General features: G+C 54.8%; 1 protein-coding gene across 1 annotated transcript in view; it reads right to left on the bottom strand.

The window, feature by feature from the left end:
• Positions 1–18,275, bottom strand: part of PPL (periplakin) — a 58,042-nt gene that overhangs the window by 3,512 nt on the left and 36,255 nt on the right. Inside the window, exons 3-21 of the mRNA XM_033235824.1 lie at positions 17,998–18,152; positions 16,520–16,640; positions 15,093–15,218; positions 14,959–15,000; positions 13,357–13,518; positions 13,147–13,254; positions 11,820–11,915; positions 9,378–9,500; positions 9,044–9,190; positions 8,246–8,397; positions 7,355–7,452; positions 7,011–7,168; positions 5,802–5,980; positions 5,578–5,716; positions 4,537–4,730; positions 3,991–4,141; positions 2,851–2,934; positions 1,963–2,079; positions 1,051–1,143 (exon numbers count right to left, since the gene is read on the bottom strand). Of these exons, the coding sequence (XP_033091715.1) occupies positions 1,051–1,143; positions 1,963–2,079; positions 2,851–2,934; positions 3,991–4,141; positions 4,537–4,730; positions 5,578–5,716; positions 5,802–5,980; positions 7,011–7,168; positions 7,355–7,452; positions 8,246–8,397; positions 9,044–9,190; positions 9,378–9,500; positions 11,820–11,915; positions 13,147–13,254; positions 13,357–13,518; positions 14,959–15,000; positions 15,093–15,218; positions 16,520–16,640; positions 17,998–18,152 (2,445 nt within the window). The remainder of the gene's footprint in view (positions 1–1,050; positions 1,144–1,962; positions 2,080–2,850; positions 2,935–3,990; positions 4,142–4,536; positions 4,731–5,577; positions 5,717–5,801; positions 5,981–7,010; positions 7,169–7,354; positions 7,453–8,245; positions 8,398–9,043; positions 9,191–9,377; positions 9,501–11,819; positions 11,916–13,146; positions 13,255–13,356; positions 13,519–14,958; positions 15,001–15,092; positions 15,219–16,519; positions 16,641–17,997; positions 18,153–18,275) is intronic.

The raw sequence follows: 18,275 nt of genomic DNA, 5'->3' as shown, positions 1-18,275 counted from the left end.
TGGAGAAGACAAGACAAGGTTAAAGCCAGGCTCTGGCAGCACATGTGGGGCCTGTCCCCAGCTGGTCAGAGTGGCTGTCCTATGATCCCCAAGGGACTCCCTCAGCGCCAGTTCATGTTCGTTGTAGAGCTCTAGGGTTACTTTCAAAAATGATCAAACAACTAGTTTGGGGTTTTTTTAATTAGGTAAAACATTTTTGAGCTGTGGAAGAGTTTAAAATGAAACCATGGTCTCCCACCTCTGGTCCCCTTCCTAGGGCGTGTCTGTCTGTAGTATGCACCATGTGTTTATCTTTCCTGCACAAATGGTATTCTTGCTGTGTGCCCTGCCGCTGACTGCACTGACAGAGCTCATTCCAGCTCCGCACAGAGAGTACTGCTTCAGGATTTACCAGCAGCATAGTTTCCACTCTCTGGACAGACCACAGTTTAGCCCATCGCTGATGAAGAGTGAACTGCTTCCAGTGTCTTGCTGTTACAAACAATGCTGTCATAAATATCATGGACTTCAGAAAATAACATTCATTTTCTTTGCTTTCTTTTTTTTTTTTTTTAAGACAGAGTCTCGCTCTGTTGCCCAGCTGGAGTGCAGTGGCACGGTCTTGGCTCCCTGCAACCTCCACCTTCTGGGTTCAAGCAATTCTCCTGCCTCAGTCTCCTGAGTAGCTGGGATTACAGGCATATGCCACGATGCCCAGCTAATTTTTGTATTTTTAGTAGAGACAGCGTTTCACCATGTTGGCCAGGCTGGTCTCCAACTCCTGACCTCAGGTGATCCGCCTGCCTCGGCCTCCCAGAGTGCTGGGATTACAAGCGTGAGCCACCATGTCTAGCTGAAAATACCATTCACTTTCAGCAGATGTTTATTGAGTTAAATAAGTTCTCATGTCAGTAGAAGCATTGGCTCGGGCCAGTCTTTGCACTGGTCCTGCCCAGAAACATTAGCAAAGGGACACTCCCATCAATTCACAGACCATTTCTCTGAGACAGAGTCTGTATTTGTCACCTGTTAGCACAGCTTGAAGTAGGATTTCTTACTAAGGTCAGTTACCTGTCTCAGGAGATTCAGAGCAAATTCCAGATTCTGCAGCCTCTGTCTGTTGATGGCGTAAACTTCAGTGAACTTGGCGGCAAGTGCTGCTTCCTGCAGAGAAGAGGTTTAGGAGAGCAGTCAACAAACAGGTGTCAACAGGGTAAGCAACAGAGAGCTAGAGAGCGTGGGCGTGGTTCTTGAGAAGTATGGAATTTGGGGGTAGAGGCATAGCTCTTGCTATAGTCTCAGTGGTGGAGAAAAAACTGGATCTCGAGGCAGAAGATCCAGACCAGGGTCTTGACTATACTGACTTTGAGCACCAGTGTTCTTTCTTGTGTGTGCAAGAGACTAATATCAGCCCTCCACTCTACTTACTGAGCAAAAGAGGAACTTCCCAGATCCATGGTTTTGATCCTGACACTTCTGTTCAGCTGTGTTTTCAAAAGTTTTTATTTTTTAAAGACAGAATCTCTCTCACTCAGACTGAAGTGCAGTGGTGTGATTGCAGCTCACTACAGCCTTGAACTCCTGGGCTCAAGGGATCCTCCCTCAGCCTCCCAAGCAGCTGCAGGTGTGCACCACCACGCTTGGCTAATTTTTTTGTAGATAGGGGGTCCTGCTTTGTTGCCTAGGCTGGTCTCAAACTCCTGGGCTCAAGCAGTTCTGCCACCTTGGCCTCCCAAAGTGCTAGGATTACAGGCGCGAGCCACCGCGCCCAGCCTTGCTGTCTTTCTAGGCATATCGATGTCACTGCCCTACAACAAGTTCCTCATCTTCTCTTACCAAACCTGTTTGCACGCAGGAGGGCTCTCAGTGACTTCCCTGTTGTGTGTGCATCTCTGAGGCCACCGTGTGACACCATGCTCCCTGGGGAGCAGGGCAGCTTGGCCTCCACCTCAGTCCCGAGGCCACCCAGCCCACAGAACTCACCTCTTCCTTCACTTTGGTGGCGGGAGATTGGAGCCTGGCTCTCTTGCTCACGTGGCTACTCCTTCCATTCTCCAAGTCGAGAAGAGACCTTAGTTTTTCTGCTTCTAACTCATAGTCCTGCATGAGTGAGAGACATGGCAGAGGGTAGATTAAAACAAGTGAGAAGAGACAGACATGTTCCTGTACCCCTTCCGGCTGACCCAGACCCGCCCTGTGCCATGTGCTGGTTTTATAATCTGCATGGGTCTTCCTCACAGCTGCATCCTGTAGTGATTGCCAGGAGGTTCTGAGAATTACCAATACCTCAGCAGTACATAGCTCCGTCACTCAGTAACATATAAGACAAGAAAAGGCAGCCCCCGAATTCCCCTCCCGACCTTCCTACATGCCTAGAGATTTTCACCTTCTGCTGCTGCTTTTAACATTGTACCATCACCCTGTCTCACCTTGCCACCACCTCTTCTCATGTTTACCAGCTTGCAGACTTTATAATCCAGCAAGTGGATGTGTGCTGCTTCACGCAGCTTTCTCCTTCCACTGGACACCGGTCCTTTCCAGCTTAACTAGTTTTGCTATTGTAATTAGTGCTGTTGCAACAATTTTATCCTGCCTTTTTTTTTTTTTTTTTTTTTTGTATTTTTTCCTCAAGGATAAATTCCCCCAAAGAGTTGACTGCTTCAGAGTATAAAACCCTTTTACGGCATTCCATGTCTAGTACCATTCTATTTTCCCAAAAGCCTGTGCCAGTTTGCACAGCAGCCAGCAGTGCCGCCGGATGGCCAGCTCCACCCACATGTGCCAAGGCTGGTGCTTGCTGATTTTCTGACCAGGGGACGGAGGAACGAGGCCCCTGCTGTTTGTGCTTCGGGCAGAAGTTTCCCGGCTCACCTTTACAGCTTGCTGGTACTGCTGGGAATTGGCACAGATCTTCTGTACTTCCTGCTCCCTACTTGCTATCTCATCTAGCAGGTTCTGTAAGACACAGTTTAAAAATCAAAATGAACCGGAAAAAAAAAATTTTAAAAAGCAAACATGGATGAAGTAGCTGGAAATCTCAGAATCTGAATTTATTCCTCTCTAGCACAAAGTATGATGAATGGCTCCCTGGTATATACATTGTTGTTCATTGCAAAAGGCAGTTTTTTTTTTTTTTTTTTGAGACAGAGTCTCACTGCATTGCCCAGGCTGGAGTGCAGTGGTGCAGTCTCCTGGGTTCAAGCAGTTCTGCCTCAGCCTCCCGAGTAGCTGGGACTACAGGCTCCTGCCACCATACCCAGCTAGTTTTTTTGTATTTTTAGTAGAGATGGGGTTTCACTATGTTGCCAGGCTGGTCTTGAACTCCTGACCTCGTGATCTGCCTGCCTCGGCCTCCCAAAAGGTTGGCATTACAGGCGTGAGCCACTGCACCCAGCCATAAAAGGCAGTTCTAAGGCTCTGTGAAGGGCCAAGATCATTATCTCTGCTAGGAAACAAATGTTAACTGATGGTTTGGACCACCAGACACTGTTCTGCTCTCTGACTTAGATTATCTCATTTAATCTTCAAGTGATGCCAGAAGGTAAGCATCGTCATGAGTGAGGAAAGTAAAGTTTCCAAAGTGGGGATGTGGCTGATGGGGTGGACCTGGGAGTTGCATCTCAGCCTTTGGCTTCCCACGTTCTTTCCTCACCCCAAGGCACTGTGTTGGGCCTGGGGGAGGCCGGAGTCTCAACTTTGGAAATGAGATTTTCCCCACAAAGGCGGCTCCTCATTCTGTAGCTGCTCACTCAGATAGCCAGTCCACACCAGACGTCCACTGTGCACCAGGCAGTGAGCTGGGAGAGGTGAGCGGCACACTCGGTTCTTGTTCTCCGAGGGTTGGGGGTTGGGTGTTGGGAGCCTGAGAGCTGAGGCCCAGGGATGACACAGCTGTGGCAAGCCTCTGCCCTGCTCCATCTCCCAAAAGCTTGGCTCCCCAGCAAGGGGCTTGCTGACCTCTGACCCTCCCTCGCCAGTGTGTGCCTGGAGCTGCAGAAGCGGCCGTCTCACCTTCTGGTTCTTCAGCTTAGTCTCCATCTGGCTGAGGCTGTCTGTCTCCTGAGGCTCATAACTGGGGATGCTGGCTAGGAACTGCAGCACGTGGTCACGGCCGTGGTGGAAGTCCTCGCAGGCCGCCTTGGCACTCTGTAGGCTCTGCACCCTGCCAAGGCAAAGCATTCAGGCCTTGGCCACAGCAAGCAGATGCCTTACAGGGCCCTCATTTTTTTACAAAAAGTGGGAAACAATCAAATGTAACTTAACTAGAAATACCCCAAGTATCTCCCACACAGGGTGGGTGGTAATTAGGGAATGTCAGGTGGGAGTGTGGAGAACCAGGTGAGTCCACATACATTGACTTGCAGAGATGCCCATTGTGGATTACAGGACCCAGGTAATCATAACTCAAAGGAGAGACCACAGGGCTCTCAGAGAATCTGATGAACTCACCAAAAAGAAAAACAGCACCATCTGTGGGACATGGCTACAGCATTGTTTAGAGGGAATTAGATTGCATTCTCAGAAAACAAGAATGACCACCACCCCCTGCACCCTCACCTGCGCTCCACCTGCTGGCACAGGTTGTCGAAACGCTGGCCCAGCTTGTGCACCTCGGCCTCCTGGCGCTCCAGGTCCGGGCAGTGCTCCTGGAAGCGGCTGGCCAGTGTGCTCGAGCACTGCTTGGCTGCCTGCAAGTTCTGCGCCACCTCGTCCAGGAGGGACTTCTGGGCCTGTAACTCAGAGGCCATGGCCTGGCCAGGCAGAGGAGGAGACAGTGGTGCTATGGCCAGAGCTTCCAGAGCCAGGCGATGATACCCCCCACAGCCCCCGGGCCACTGGCTGTAGGAGGGTGGGTGGTCAAGGCCACAAGGAGGAGGGACCAGAGCCTTGCTCTGTCCATCTCAAACCTGGGTCACTTCTGCCATCTTCTGTTTTATTACAATGAACAAACCCCTGAAAAACTAACTACTAAAAACACCGCAGCAGGCAGCTCGGGCCCCGCACTAGAACAGCCTGCCACTGGCCGTGAGGCCTTGGCAAAAGCGGGTCGTGAGATGGGAGTGTGAATAAGGGGCCTCGGGTCACAGACTTGAATGTTCCTGCGCTCAAGCAGGCAACGCGGGAAGGGGTCCCATGGCAACTGCGAGGGGAAAGCAGGCCGAGGAGGCAGCTGCTCCTCTGCCCAGTGACTTGCCCTGTGGACTGCAGCCCAGGATGCCAGCTCTGCTCAGCAAGAGATACCGGGAACATGGGGCTTGCAACATTGTCCACGCTGGACCTAAACTCCGGGGCTCAAGCAAGCCCACCCCACCCTCCTGAATGGCTGGTGTTACAGGCATGTGCCACTGCACCATCTATTGCAGATATTTGATCTTAAAATGCTGGCATCTGAAATCCCATAGGTCACACAGATCCCGTGAATAGCTCGGTTTTGTGCTGCGGGCCTCCATTTGCAGTTCCCAGTTGGGCACACTGCGCATTCCAAACCCAGGGAGCCGGGATGCTGGTGTCCTCGTCTGTCCGGATGGGGTGGGTGGATGGGCCCGATGCCCTCACCTGCTCAGAGAAGGACTCCCGGGACTCGGGCCCCAGACTCACCGCCAGCTCTTGCCCCTTGCTGTCCAGGATGCAGCTACTCTCGGGCACTGTGTCATCCTGATTCAGATGGTTCTCGTGTATGGCCAGCAACTCCCAGCCCTGCTGCAGGCTCTTCTCCAGGCGGTTGGCCACGTCAACCCTGAGAACACCAGTCAGGCGTCAGGGGATACCCACCTGGTCCCCTGACCCCACCCCAACCTCCATGTTGCCTGTCTGCCACCCACTTTTCCTGGGCCAAGTCCAGCAGCTGCACCAGGTGCTCGTATTTCCGGTTGGTGTCCTCCACCCGGGTCCTCAGCAGGGGTGTGGTGCCACTGCCCGGGAGGGCCTGGATGAAGGCTTCGCCCTCAGCCGCGCTCCGAGTCTTCTCAGGCTCAATCCGCAGTAGCTCATTGGTGATGTTCTGTGGGGACCAGGGCCCCTCAGTTTTGGACACAGCCGGGCAGCCCCTTCCCCCGAGGATGTGGCCAGGGTGGGCACACATTCCCACGTCGGGGACGGTGGAAGCAGCTGGAAAGGCCTGGCACACTCTGGGGCTCTGATGCAGCGTCTGGACGCCAGCCTGAGGGCTGCATCTTTCACGAGCATCCCAGGGAACTGCTGAGGTGGACGGTGGACTAGTGCCACCAAAAGCACCCGGGCAGCTGCCAGGCCTGTGCTGTTCTAAGCACTGCACGTGAACGCTTCTGTTTAATAATCTTTGCAGCAACCCTGGGAGGTAAGTACAACGACTCCACCCAGTCACGGGTGGGGGCGTGACGACTCCCAGCAACTTAGGAAGGGACTTGTGGGGTCAGGTTACACCGGAGACCCACATCCTCTCACCCTGACTCAGCCCTCACTGTGAGGCCCCATCAGGGACTAGGGCACTTCTCCAATCCCAGATCCCCCTCTGTAAAACTGGAGTGCTACTCCCTGCCTCAAAGGGCTGCCTTGAGGATGTGGGAGACTGGAGGAAAGGAGGTGGGTGGTGGTGGCCCTGCCACGTTGCCCCCGGCATCAGCTCACCCTGTCCTCGCCACCACCCTGCGAGCAGGGCCAACCCATCCTACTGAAGAGGCCTGGGGTTTAGCTAACGTGTCTGCAGTCAAATCAGCCAGTGGCCCAATCCTGTGGAATTCCACAGCCCATGTGCCGTGCCAGGCATCAGATCAACAAGCCATGCAGGGACAGTGCAAGCCTTGGCTCTTTCTCCTGGGGATGTGTCTGGAAAGAGCCTGGCGGCGTGGTCCTTGGTCTGGAAACTGGGGAGGTGATGAGAACAGCCCTGCCACCTCCACGACTCGGGACCCGGTTACATGCAGCAGGCTGTCCCTGTCAGACACCTGCAGTGAATGTCCCAAGACCCCATGGGGAAAAGACCTTGAATAGGGGCCCCAGGGGGCCAGTGCAGGGCTCCCCAGGCCCCGCCTGTGCTCCTGACCCACAGGTACCTTGAGGTCTTTGGCCCGCTCAGCACTGTCCTGCACAGCCCGGCCTTGCTCCAGCGGTGGCCGCAGGATCCCTGTGATGGCCTTCTCCTGCCGGTCCAGGTCTCTGGCCACCTTGTCCAAGTCAGCCAGCAGCTGCCGCCCTTGTAGGTCAGAGGCATCTGTGGAGGGAGGGAGGACCCAGGCAGCTGTGACAATGGGCCAGGGGTGTGAGGCCCAGGGAGGGACCTAGGCAGCCAGCCCCCCACCTACTGCCAGGCCCTTGCCATCTCATCCACAGCATATACCCTGGGTCCAGCCCCTCCCCGGCACCCCTAGAGCCTCAGGCGAGTGGCCCTGGCACCCACCTCCGGGGTTCTCGGTCTTCAGCACCTCATACCGCTGCTGCAGCGTGCGTTTGCTCCCGGCTGCCTTCTGCTGCACGCTCCGGTACTGGCTGCCCAGGCTGTGAGGACAGAAATGAGCTGGGAACCTGGGCAGCCCACCACCCCCTGCACCCACAGAGACATGACAGCAGACTGGCTGGGCAGACACCCCAGAGGAGCCTGACAGCTCCTTAGATGCAGACTGCGAGTGCGCACTGCCATGCTGGCCTTTGTGTGCTCCTGGGCTCAGAACTATTCCTCCTTCCCCCTTCTTCATAGGAAGTCTTACTACCTAAAATTGTCCAATAATCTCCACCAAGATGTCACCTCTGAGGGAGCATACACAGTAGGTGCTCAATAAACACTTGAATGAATAAATGAAAGCATTCCTTGAATCATCCACTCATTCAGCAAGGAGTTCCTGGGCACCAGCTTTCCACCAGGTACTTAACTAGGCCCTGGAGAGAGGAAATTCAAGGAGCCCAACGAGACTGACACGTATGATAGTCAATAAAAAGCGGTGCATGCAGTGGAAGAAGGTGCCTGGGAGCAAAGAGGAGGCAGCCTTTATTCCAGCTGAGTCCACAGTCGAGGGGCTGGGAGCTGCAGGTACAGGGAGCAGTGTGTGGGGGAGCCAGGGGCCCTTAGAAACTGCTTGCTGGACGAAGCCCAGAGCTGGACATTCATGTTCAGCAAGTCAGCCGGCCCACGATCTGCCCCTCTCCTGCATGAACCTCCAAGGGGGTACAGATGCAGAGTGTCAGCGACCCCCCGCTCCCCACAGGCTGAGTCCAAATGCCCAGGGCTATGAATGGGGCCTCAGAAACCCTGGGTGGGGCTGGTCCATGTAGACTCCTGCCTTTGCCCTTGTACCTGTCAGCCAGAGCCAGGGCCTCGGGGTCTGTGGGGGGGATCACGAAACAGACAGCCGGAGCAATCAGCTTGTTCCCAGCGCTGTCCATGAGTTCCCAGCTCTCCCCGTTGTTCTTCTGCAGGGTGTAGCTGTAGCCCCGTGAAATCAGGCCCTGGCAAGGGCAAGCCAGACAGTCAGGGTCCCGGGAGGGGCTGAGGGCCTGCGAGCGCAGTAGCCATCTCACCCTGGACTCTTGGACCTGGGGACCCCCGGCTCATCACTTGGACCCTCCCCATAGAGTTGGGAGGGTTATGCAGGAGGAGCACGTATGTTGAGGCTGCTGGCCCAGCAACCCACCTCCATTTCCCTTTGGGGAACCGTCCCTCCCAATTCCCAGTCCCTGTGGTCTCATTCTTTCTCCATTCCCAAGCTCCAGATGGACGCATGACTTGGACCTGGGCAATGTATAAACTGGCATTCCCCAGCCACAGTCATTGGTATAGGGTGGACACTGGCATTCCCCGGCCACAGTGATTGGTGTAGGGTGGACACGTGACTCAGTGGGCCAATGAGAACCTGGCCGGGGACTTCTGAGGTGGGACTGGGGTTGCTAAGCTGGTGGAACACAAGGCCAGGGCAGCCAAGGTGGGGGCAGCATGGGGGTACCAGTCGGCCTGCATGAGGTAAAGGGTTGGCAGAGTGACACCAACCACGGAGACAGGCACAGGCTCCCAAGAACGTCGCCTGAGGCCCCAGATCCAGCCATGTTACCCCAAAGACTTTGTAGTGATGTAAACAGAGGAGCTGGCCCCACGCACCTGCTCCCCCTCAAAGTCACAGAGTGCCTCCACAGGGATGGGCTTGAGCGGAGTCTCCCGGCGGTACTTGAGGGGCACCACCTGCTGGCCTCGCTTCTGCAGCCCCCGCACCACGTCCTCATACTTGTCCAGCACCTTCTCCTGGTCCTGAAGAGAACAGGGTCAGGGACCCGGGTGAGACCAACAGCCTTCCCCCTGGTGGGAGGACGCCTAGTAGGGGCTGGAGTCAGCAGGTGGGGTGCTTTGGCGGGGGTCTGTCCAGGGCTGAGGGTAGGCATGGTGTAGAGGGGTCCCCCGCCCCCCAGGCCAGCAGGGGTCCTGGGCCATCGCTCACATCCAGCTCCCGCAGCAGCAGCTCAATCTGGTACCGGTCCTTGAAGTCAGGGCCGTATTTCTGGTTCAGGTCCGAGTCCACCTTGTGCAGCAGCTCCTGAGCGTCCTTCACGTCTTTGTGAAACTTGGGGAGAAGGTGGCTCTGTCACAGCCAGGAAACCACTAGAAGCACCTGGGCTTCTGTCTGAGGCTTCAAGCTCATCCCCCAGGCGGGGCTGGGCCTCAGGTTCACCTGGGGTCCAGTATGGGACCCTGCACTGAGCCCGAGGCTCCTCTGCGTGGAGACAGCCTCACCCTCCCTGAGCTGGCTCCTTAGGGGCCTCACTGGGAGAAGGCAAGTCCCTTCCCACCCATCCATGAGATACCACCTCTGTGACATATTTTCTTTGATATACCAGTAAGTCTTGAGGTGTCTTTGATTCAGTTCCTCTCTCTGTACTAGGAACACCCAGACTTACTACTATAGCTTGTTTCTAGGTTTTGATAATAGCCTCCCCTTTTTGTTCCCAAAAATTATCTTGCCCGTTCTTCAGTCTATCAACTCTTGGGTCACTGTCAGCTATCCCCTGGGCTGAGCACCTGGGCTGCAGCCATGAACAGGACCTGAAGCCCCCACCGTGCAGCTCACTGAATGAGGAGTGACATGGCGTCGCCCACATCTAGCTTTCCCCAGACATCTCAATCCTAAGAATTACCCGCAGCTTCTTAAGAACTCTCATTCCTCTGGAAACAGACAAGTGTCCAGCCACAGATGAGTGGATAAACACAGTGGTCTAGCCATACAGTGGGATATGATTCAGCCATAAAAAGGAGTGAAGCACTGAAAATGCTACAACACGGATGAACCCGGAAAACATGCTCAGTGAGAGAAGCCAGACACAAAAGGGCAGACACTGCATGATCCCACTGATTCTTCATATTCGTTCTAGATGTGAAACATCTGGAACAGGCAAGTCCATAGAGACAGCAAGAAGACCAAAGGTGACCTGGGGCTGGGGGAGCAGGAATGGAAGACTTACTGCCTAATGAGTACAGGGTTTTTTGGTTTTGTTTTGTTTTTTGCTTTTTTTTTTTTGAGGCAGAGTCTCGCTCTGTTGCCCAGGCTGGAGTACAATGGCACAATCTCAGCTCACTGCAACCTCTGCCTCCTGGGTTCAAGCAATTCTCCTGCCTCAGCCTCCCATCTGGGATTACAGGTATGGGCCACTATGCCTGGCTAACTTTTGTATTTTTAGTAGAGATGGGGTTTCATCATGTTGGCCAGGGTGGTCTCGAACTCCTGACCTCAGGTGATCCACTCGCCTCAGCTTCCCAAAGTGCTGGAATTACAGGCGTGAGCCACTGTGCCTGGCCAGGGTACAGGGTTTCTGTTTGGGGTGATGGAAAGTTTTGCAAGTAGATGGTGGTGATGGTTGCATAATATTGTGAATGCAATGAATACCACTGAATTGTACACTTAAAAATGGCAAACTGGCCAGATGCGATGGCTCACGCCTGTAATCCAGCCAGAGCCAGGGCCTCAGGGTGCACTTTGGGAGGCCGAGGCAGGCGAATCACCTGAGGTCAGGAGTTCGAGACCAGCTTGACCAACATGGTGAAACCCCGCCTTTACTGAAAATACCAAAATTAGCTGGGTGTGTTGATGTACACTTGCAATCCCAGCTGTTCAGGAGGCTGAGGCAGGAGAATCGCTGGAACCCAGGACGCGGAGGTTGCAGTGAGCTGAGATCACACCATTGCACTCCAGCCTGGGTGACAGGGTGAGACTCTCTCTCAAAAGCAAAAACAAAAACAAAACAAAACAAAAAACAAATTTTGTTTTATGTATCGGCATGCATATTATAGATTTTACCAAGATTATAAACCCCACACACTCACCCTAGACCCCATGTGACCTGGGGAATCAGACTCTGGCCCTGGTCCCCAGGGAGGATGGACAGGGGCTGGCAAGCTTGGGACATGTCTGCACACGCCATCAGAAGCATGGGTGTTGGCCGGGCGCGGTGGCTCAAGCCTGTAATCCTAGCACTTTGGGAGGCCGAGACAGGCGGATCACGAGGTCAGGAGATCGAGACCATCCTGGCTAACACGGTGAAACCCCGTCTCTACTAAAAAATACAAAAAAAAACTAGCCGGGCGACGTGGCGGGCGCCTGTAGTCCCAGCTACTTGGGAGGCTGAGGCAGGAGAATGGTGTAAACCCAGGAGGCGGGGCTTGCAGTGAGCTGAGATCCGGCCATTGCACTCCAGCCTGGGCGGCAGAGCGAGACTCTGTCTCAAAAAAAAAAAAAAAAAAGAAGCATGGGTGCTGCAGGCCTGGGATGGCAGCCCCGTAAGGCTCCTGGACCAAGCAGCACGAGGCCACACATGAGCCAAGCAGGCGCTGAGCGCTCTCAGAGAGTAGCACCACTGGTGCTGGGGGGACTCCCAGGAGAGGTAGGTACCTGGTGGTAGTCCTCCATGTACTTGAGGTGACTCTCCTCGCAGATGAGCAGGTTCAGGTACTCCTTCCAGTCTGCGTGCACAGCCTCCATGTGTGCCTGCCAGAAGAAGGAGCTGGTCACCATTGGGCAGGTACTGCAGACACCAAGGGAGGGACCACTGGGACACTGGGCTAGGGCACAGTGGGGGAGGGAGGCATCTGGCATCTCTCTGGGTGTGGCTACCACATAGGTAGCCAACTTCTGCTCAGAGGTGGGAGGAGGAGAGAGGGGTCACGTCAGGGAGCCAAACAGGGATGCCACATATGGATGCCCAGGCTGTGCGGTGCACAAGTGGCAAGTGGGGGCTGTATCTGCCTAAAGTGGTGCCTTCAGCAAATCTGCACAAAGACACTGGCATGGACCAAACAGTGTCCACCAAATCCATGACCCTAGCCAGGCGTGGTGGCTCATGCCTGTAATCGTAGCAGTTTGGGAGGCCAAGGCGGGTGGATCACCTGAGGTCAGGAGTTCGAGACTAGCCTGGCCCACATGATGAGGCCCCGTCTCTACTAAAAATACAATAATTTGCTGGGTGTGGTGGCATGCGCCTGTAGTCCCAGCTACTCGGGAGGCTGAGGCAGAATCGCTTGAACCTGGGAGGCGGAGGTTGCAGTGAGCCAAGATTGCACCACTGCACTCCAGCCTGGGCGACAACAGCAAAACTCCATCTCAGGTGGGGTTGGCGGGGTCATTGTGGGGGATGGGAAGAATGCGACCTTATTTGGGAATAGGATCTTTGCAGATGTCATTAGTTAAGGATCCTGAAATTAGGGTGAGCCCTAAATCCATTGACTGGCATCCTTATAAGAAGAGAGGACACAGAGAGACATGGGGAGAGAAGGCCATGTGAAGATGGAGGAAGGGACTGAAATGATACAGCCACAAGCCAAGGGCTGCTGGCAACCCCCAGAAGCTGGAAGAACAAGGAAGGTACATGTCCTGGAGCTTCCAGAGGGAATGAAGCCCTAAGACACCTTGATTTCACACTTACGGCCCACAGACCTCTGAGAGAATGAATTTCTGTTGTTTAAAGCCACTGAGTTTGTTTGCACTTATTGCAGCAACTCTAGGAAACTGATACCCCACAGGGCCTTCAGAAGTCCAGGGGCTTAGGGCAGAGGTGTCAATGGATCAGAGTCAGACACAGCAAGACACAGACAGACAGAGACACAAGATGCAGCTTGCAGGACCCCCAGCTCCGGGGTCTGCCTGAGCTCCAGGCGACCCACAGGCAGAGGCCAACCAGAAGCCACCCTGGAGGAAGTGTCTGGTCTTGGGGTGCACACACCTCAATGGAGTTCCTCCCGGGGTGCTCGGCTGCCAGCAGCTGGTCACCCTCGCTGTGCAGTTTGTTGATTCTCTCCTCTTTGGCCTCCAGGTTCCGGTTGATGAAATTCTGCAGTGAGGGGCAGTGGAGGGGCCTCAGTGCCCGGCCTGACGGGCCTGTGCTCCCTCCAGGGCTGCCTCCTCCCTGATGCCCCAAGCCCCCAGCGCCCACCTCGTACTGGCGCCGGCGGCTGGGATAGTCGAGGTTGCGGTCACTCCAGTCGTACTGCATGCGGCCCTTGGCCTGCTGGTCTAGCCAGTACAGCTCGTTCGTGCAGCGCTGCATGTAGTCCTGCAGTGAACTCAGGTGCTGCTGCCGGGCCTGTGACGCTGCCTGAAGGGGCCGGGGCAAGGACAGGGCTGCGTCCTCAGCCCACTGCCACTGTTCGCTTCCTTCCCCACCTCCTGCAGGGCCCAGCTATGGCCGGCCTGAGGACAAGCCCAGCTTAGCCACTTCCAGGCCGGGCCGCCTTAGACAAGTCACCTGACCCCTGAAATTCATTCATTCATTCAGCAAATGCTGATTGAGCATCTCCTACGCGCTGGACACGGCTCCAGGCACTAGGGATACAGCAGTGAACGACATTGCCAGCAGACACCCTTGCGGAACTGACACTTCTGTGAAGACTTAGTTTGCCCATCTGTAAATGGGGATGATGAAAGTCCTGACCTCACACTGCACAGAGACTGGCATATAGTTAGTTGGTGCTCAACAAATATCAGTAACTAGAGCTTCTACTTTGATCTTTATCACGATCATCTTACAGAGGGCTGGAAGGAAAGCACCACTTTACGTCTGAGAAGCGGGGGTGCAAGGGAAAGGAGGGATGTTTGCATTTTGGTACATGGGGCCCTCCGGGAGCCAGCACGGCGCTACGAACTTCTGCAACATTGACTCATTTCATCCTCAAAGCGACCCTGTGAGACAGGAACAGGTAGGAACTCCATTTCACAGATGAGGAAACTGAGGCTCCCAGAGGCTAAGTAACTCACTCAAGGTGGCACCACTAACACTAAGGAGCAGAGGCAGCATGGCTCCTTACAGCGACACGGTGCGCCTCTGCGTTCTCTGACATGTCTGAAACATCAGCAACAAGAAAGTATTTGCATAACACTCATGCAATTTTTAAAACAATGCATCCTTTAAAGGTTTGGGAAGGAAAATGGAAAGCTTTTGTATAGAAAGCAAGTGGCATCCTACTTGGCACACAGCAGATACTTAATAAAGAAATAAGCAGGACAGGCTGTACCCTTGGGGTCTATTAGGCTTTTCCCTGAGCAACCAGGGTAAACCTGGCAGTCGCTCAGGAGGAGGCTGGCGCACGTCTCTTCCCACCTCAACCCCTCTCCTGATTGAAACGTTTACTGCACGCCTTTTTTTTTTTTTTTTTTTAAAGACAGGGTTTTGCTCTGCTTCCCAGGCTGGAGTGGAGTGGCATGATCTCAGCTCATTGCAGCCTCCGCCTCCTGGACTCAAACGATCCTCCCACTTCAGCCTCCCAAGTAGCTGGGACCACAGCATGCCACCAAGCCCCGCTAACTGTTACATTTTTTGTAGAGCTGGAGTCTCACTATATTGCCCAGGTTGGTCTCAAACTCCTGGGCTCAAGTGATCCTCCTGCTTCTGCCTCCCAAAGTGCTAGGATGATAGGCCCAAGCCACCATACCCAGCTGCCTGTGTCATTTTTAAAAGAATACATCCTTGTCTCCCCCAACTCCAAGCTTCCCATCCTCTCCTCTCTCCATGATGCCTTTCCCCCAGGGAGCTCCTCACCAGTAGTTTCTGGTACTTGGCCTGAAGTTCGCTGTTCTGCTCCTGAGGACAGAGCCGAGGGCACGGGTCAGGGCCAGGACGCAGGCGCGGCCCCCTCCATCCCTGGGTCCCCACCACAGCAGCACACGCCCCACCTTGACCCCATCCTTGGCCAGGTGGGGCCCGATGGCCTTGACCTCGTTGTGGAAGATGTTATGCTCCTCTACTTGGTGGTCCACCAGCGGCAGGTCAGTCCCAAAGCCCTGGCTGCTCAGCTTGTCCTGGCCGGGAGGGCACAGAAGCAACAGGGAGAGGGTGGGCTAAGGGCTGGGGATGTGTGGCCACCCCAGGAGCCTCGGGGGTGGGCATGATGGTGCTCTCTTTTTCATGGGGCCCCGCAGAGCCACAGGGAGATGCCGGCCACACCTTCAACCCTGAAGTTCCGTTTGCTGAGCACTGACCCGTATCATCTTTCATCTCACAGAGCCTCAGAGGTCCACATCGTTACTGTTCCATCTCTCAGATGAGGACACAGAGGCTGAGTGAGGGCAAGTCACCTGCCCAGGGTCATGCCACTAATAGTGGACAAGCTGGCCAGGCATGGTGGCTGATACCTGTCATCCCAGCACTTTGGGAGGCCAAGGGGGGGCGGATCACTTGAACCCAGGAGTTTGAGCAAAGCCCCATCTCTACAAAAATAGAAAAAATTAGCCAGGTGTGGTGGCATGCACCTGTTATCCCAGCTACTTGAGAGGCTGAGGTGGGAGGATCACCTAAGCTTGGAAAGTTGAGGCTGCAGTGAGCCGTGATCATGCCACTGCATTCCAGCCTGGGAGACAGAGTAAGACCTTGTCTCAAAAATAAATAAATAAATAAATAATAAAATTGGGGAAGCTCAGGAGTTTGAGACAAGCCTGGCCAATGTGGCAAAGCCCTGTCTCTATAAAAATACAAAAAGTTAGCCAGGTGTGGTGGTGTGCACCCGTAATTCCAGTTACTTGGGAGGCTGAGGTGGGAGGATCACCTAAGCCTGGGAAATTGAGGTTGCAGTGAGCCGTGATCATGCCACTGCACTCTAGCCTGGGTGACAGAGTGAGACCTTGTCTCATGAATGAATGAATGAATGAATGAATGAATGAATAAATAAATAAATAAATAAAATTGGGGAAGCTGAGGCTCGAACCTGGGACACCTAGCTGCAGTGGCTGCGTGCTTCTCTGTGGCGAGGGCCAGGAAAGGGAGCGACAGGCCAGAAGTCTGGCCCCTCCTGCCCCAGCCTGCCCACAAAATGTCGCCAGAACCCCAACATGCCAGGGCTGGAAAGTGGGACTCAGGAGCAGCAGCGAGGTGTGGCTGATGGGACAGAGTCCGAATATCCACCGCTCGAGCTGTGTGACCCTGACTTGGTGCTGCACTTCTCTGAGCCTCACTCCTCTCACGGGCACACTGGAAAATCATCAGGACCATGGCTGTCTCCCTGGTAAGACCTGGGATGCCCATTACATGGCGAGGCTCTCCCTGCACACGCATGGCCCCCTCCCCAGCTGAAGCCCTGCAGCCGGCGGCCCAGTCCAGGCCATACCAGCTTCTCCTCCACCAGCGCCGCCCAGTTGACTTGTGGGTCCACTTCCTTTGCCGCCAGGCTGTAGATCTGCTTGTGTTTCCCGCGCAGGTTGGTCACGCGCTCCTTCAGCTGTCGGATACTGATGGGAGAGAGGCTGCCCGCTTAGTGGGGCTGGGTGGCACTGCCTGTACCCCACAAGGGGCCTCCCACCCAAACCCTGGCCTCAGTGTCCGGAAGGACACAGTGACCATGGCCTTTGGTTCCAGACAATCAGGGCATCCTGTCACCCCTCCTCCCACGTACTTTCTTTCTTTTTTTTTCTTTTGAGACAGAGTCTTGCTCTGTCGCCCAGGCTGGAGTGCAGTGGCACGATCTCAGCTCATGGCAACCTCCACCTCCCGGTTTCAAGCGATTATCCTGCCTCAGCCTCTGGAGTAGCTGGGATGACAGGCATGCGCCACCTCACCTGGTTAATGTTGTATTTTTATTAGAGACAGGGTTTCACCATGTTGGTCAGGCTGGTCTCAAACTCCTGACCTCAGGTGATCCGCCCGCTTCGGCCTCCCAAAGTGCTGGGATTATAGACATGAGCCACCGTGCCTGGCCCCACCCACTTTCCATCAACCTTCCTTCCCCCATCAGAGTTTCCTGAGAGCCTACTATGTGCCCAGAACCATAGAAGGTTCTGGAATAAGCAGGAAGGATCTTGTTTTCTGGAGTCTGCCACCCAGCAGGGCCCACGGGGTGGTGCATGCCATGCCAAGGACAAGTGCCGAGGGTCGTGGGGCACCGAGAGAGCCCTGCCCTTGCCGGGGTGGAGGTGGGGCACGGGACAAGGCAGGAGTCAGGGAGGCTGATCCATCCAGGATAAACTGAACCGGGAGTTGTGAGCCAAGGAAGCCAGGGACAGGGCACCAGGCAGCGGGAGAGCTCGCTCAAAAGCTCACAGGTCAGCCTGGTGGCTCCAGAACAAGGGATATCAACTCCCTGAGCCTCGGTTTCCCCAATTGCAAAACAGGGTTGTCAAGAGGATCATGTGAGGCCGGGCGAGGTGGCTCACACCTATAATCTCAGCACTTTGGGACGCCGAGGCGGGCGGATCACCTGAGGTCTGGAGTTTGAGACCAGCCTGACCAACATGGAGAAACCCTGTCTCTACTAAAAATACAAAAATCAGCCGGGAGTGGTGGTGCATGCCTCTAATTCCAGCTACATGGGAGGCTGAGGCAGGAGAATTGCTTGAACCGTGGAGGCAGAGGTTGCGGTGAGCCGAGATTACACCATTGCACTCCAGCCTGGGCAATAAGAGCAAAACTCTGTCTCAAAAAAAAAAAAAAAAAAAAAAAAAGAGGATCGTGTGAAGCCTTTGGCACGTGCCTGGCACCTAGTTAGCCCTTGATGATCCCTGACTCGGGCTCCCAAATGCTGAACAGGACCCCCTGCCCTGGCCCACAGCCCTCGTGGCTCCCCTGGGATAAGAAGCTGAAGGGACCTACTCCTCAGCAATCATGTCCCCCTGTGGGTGTTTCATGTGCTTGGCAATGGCCGCGTCCGCCTCCAGCACATAGAGCAGCTTCTCGGAGTCCAACACCTTCTGCAGGCTCACGTCCCGGTGCTCAGGCTGCCGACCCCCCTGCAGCCGAGCCAGATCCTGTGAGGGCCAGAAGAGAGGGACAATGGACAGAAGCCGAGAGAGCGGGCACAGTGGCAATGGGAAGGGTGGGAGGAAAGGGGTCAGCAAGGTGCTCCCCTTCTTTCCCTTTGAATAACATCT

The sequence above is a fragment of the Trachypithecus francoisi genome, unplaced genomic scaffold (genome assembly GCF_009764315.1).
Source record: "Trachypithecus francoisi isolate TF-2019V2 unplaced genomic scaffold, Tfra_2.0 Lachesis_group15, whole genome shotgun sequence".
In the NCBI taxonomy this organism is placed as follows: Eukaryota; Metazoa; Chordata; class Mammalia; order Primates; family Cercopithecidae; genus Trachypithecus; species Trachypithecus francoisi.
This window is presented reverse-complemented; position numbering and strand designations above follow the sequence as displayed.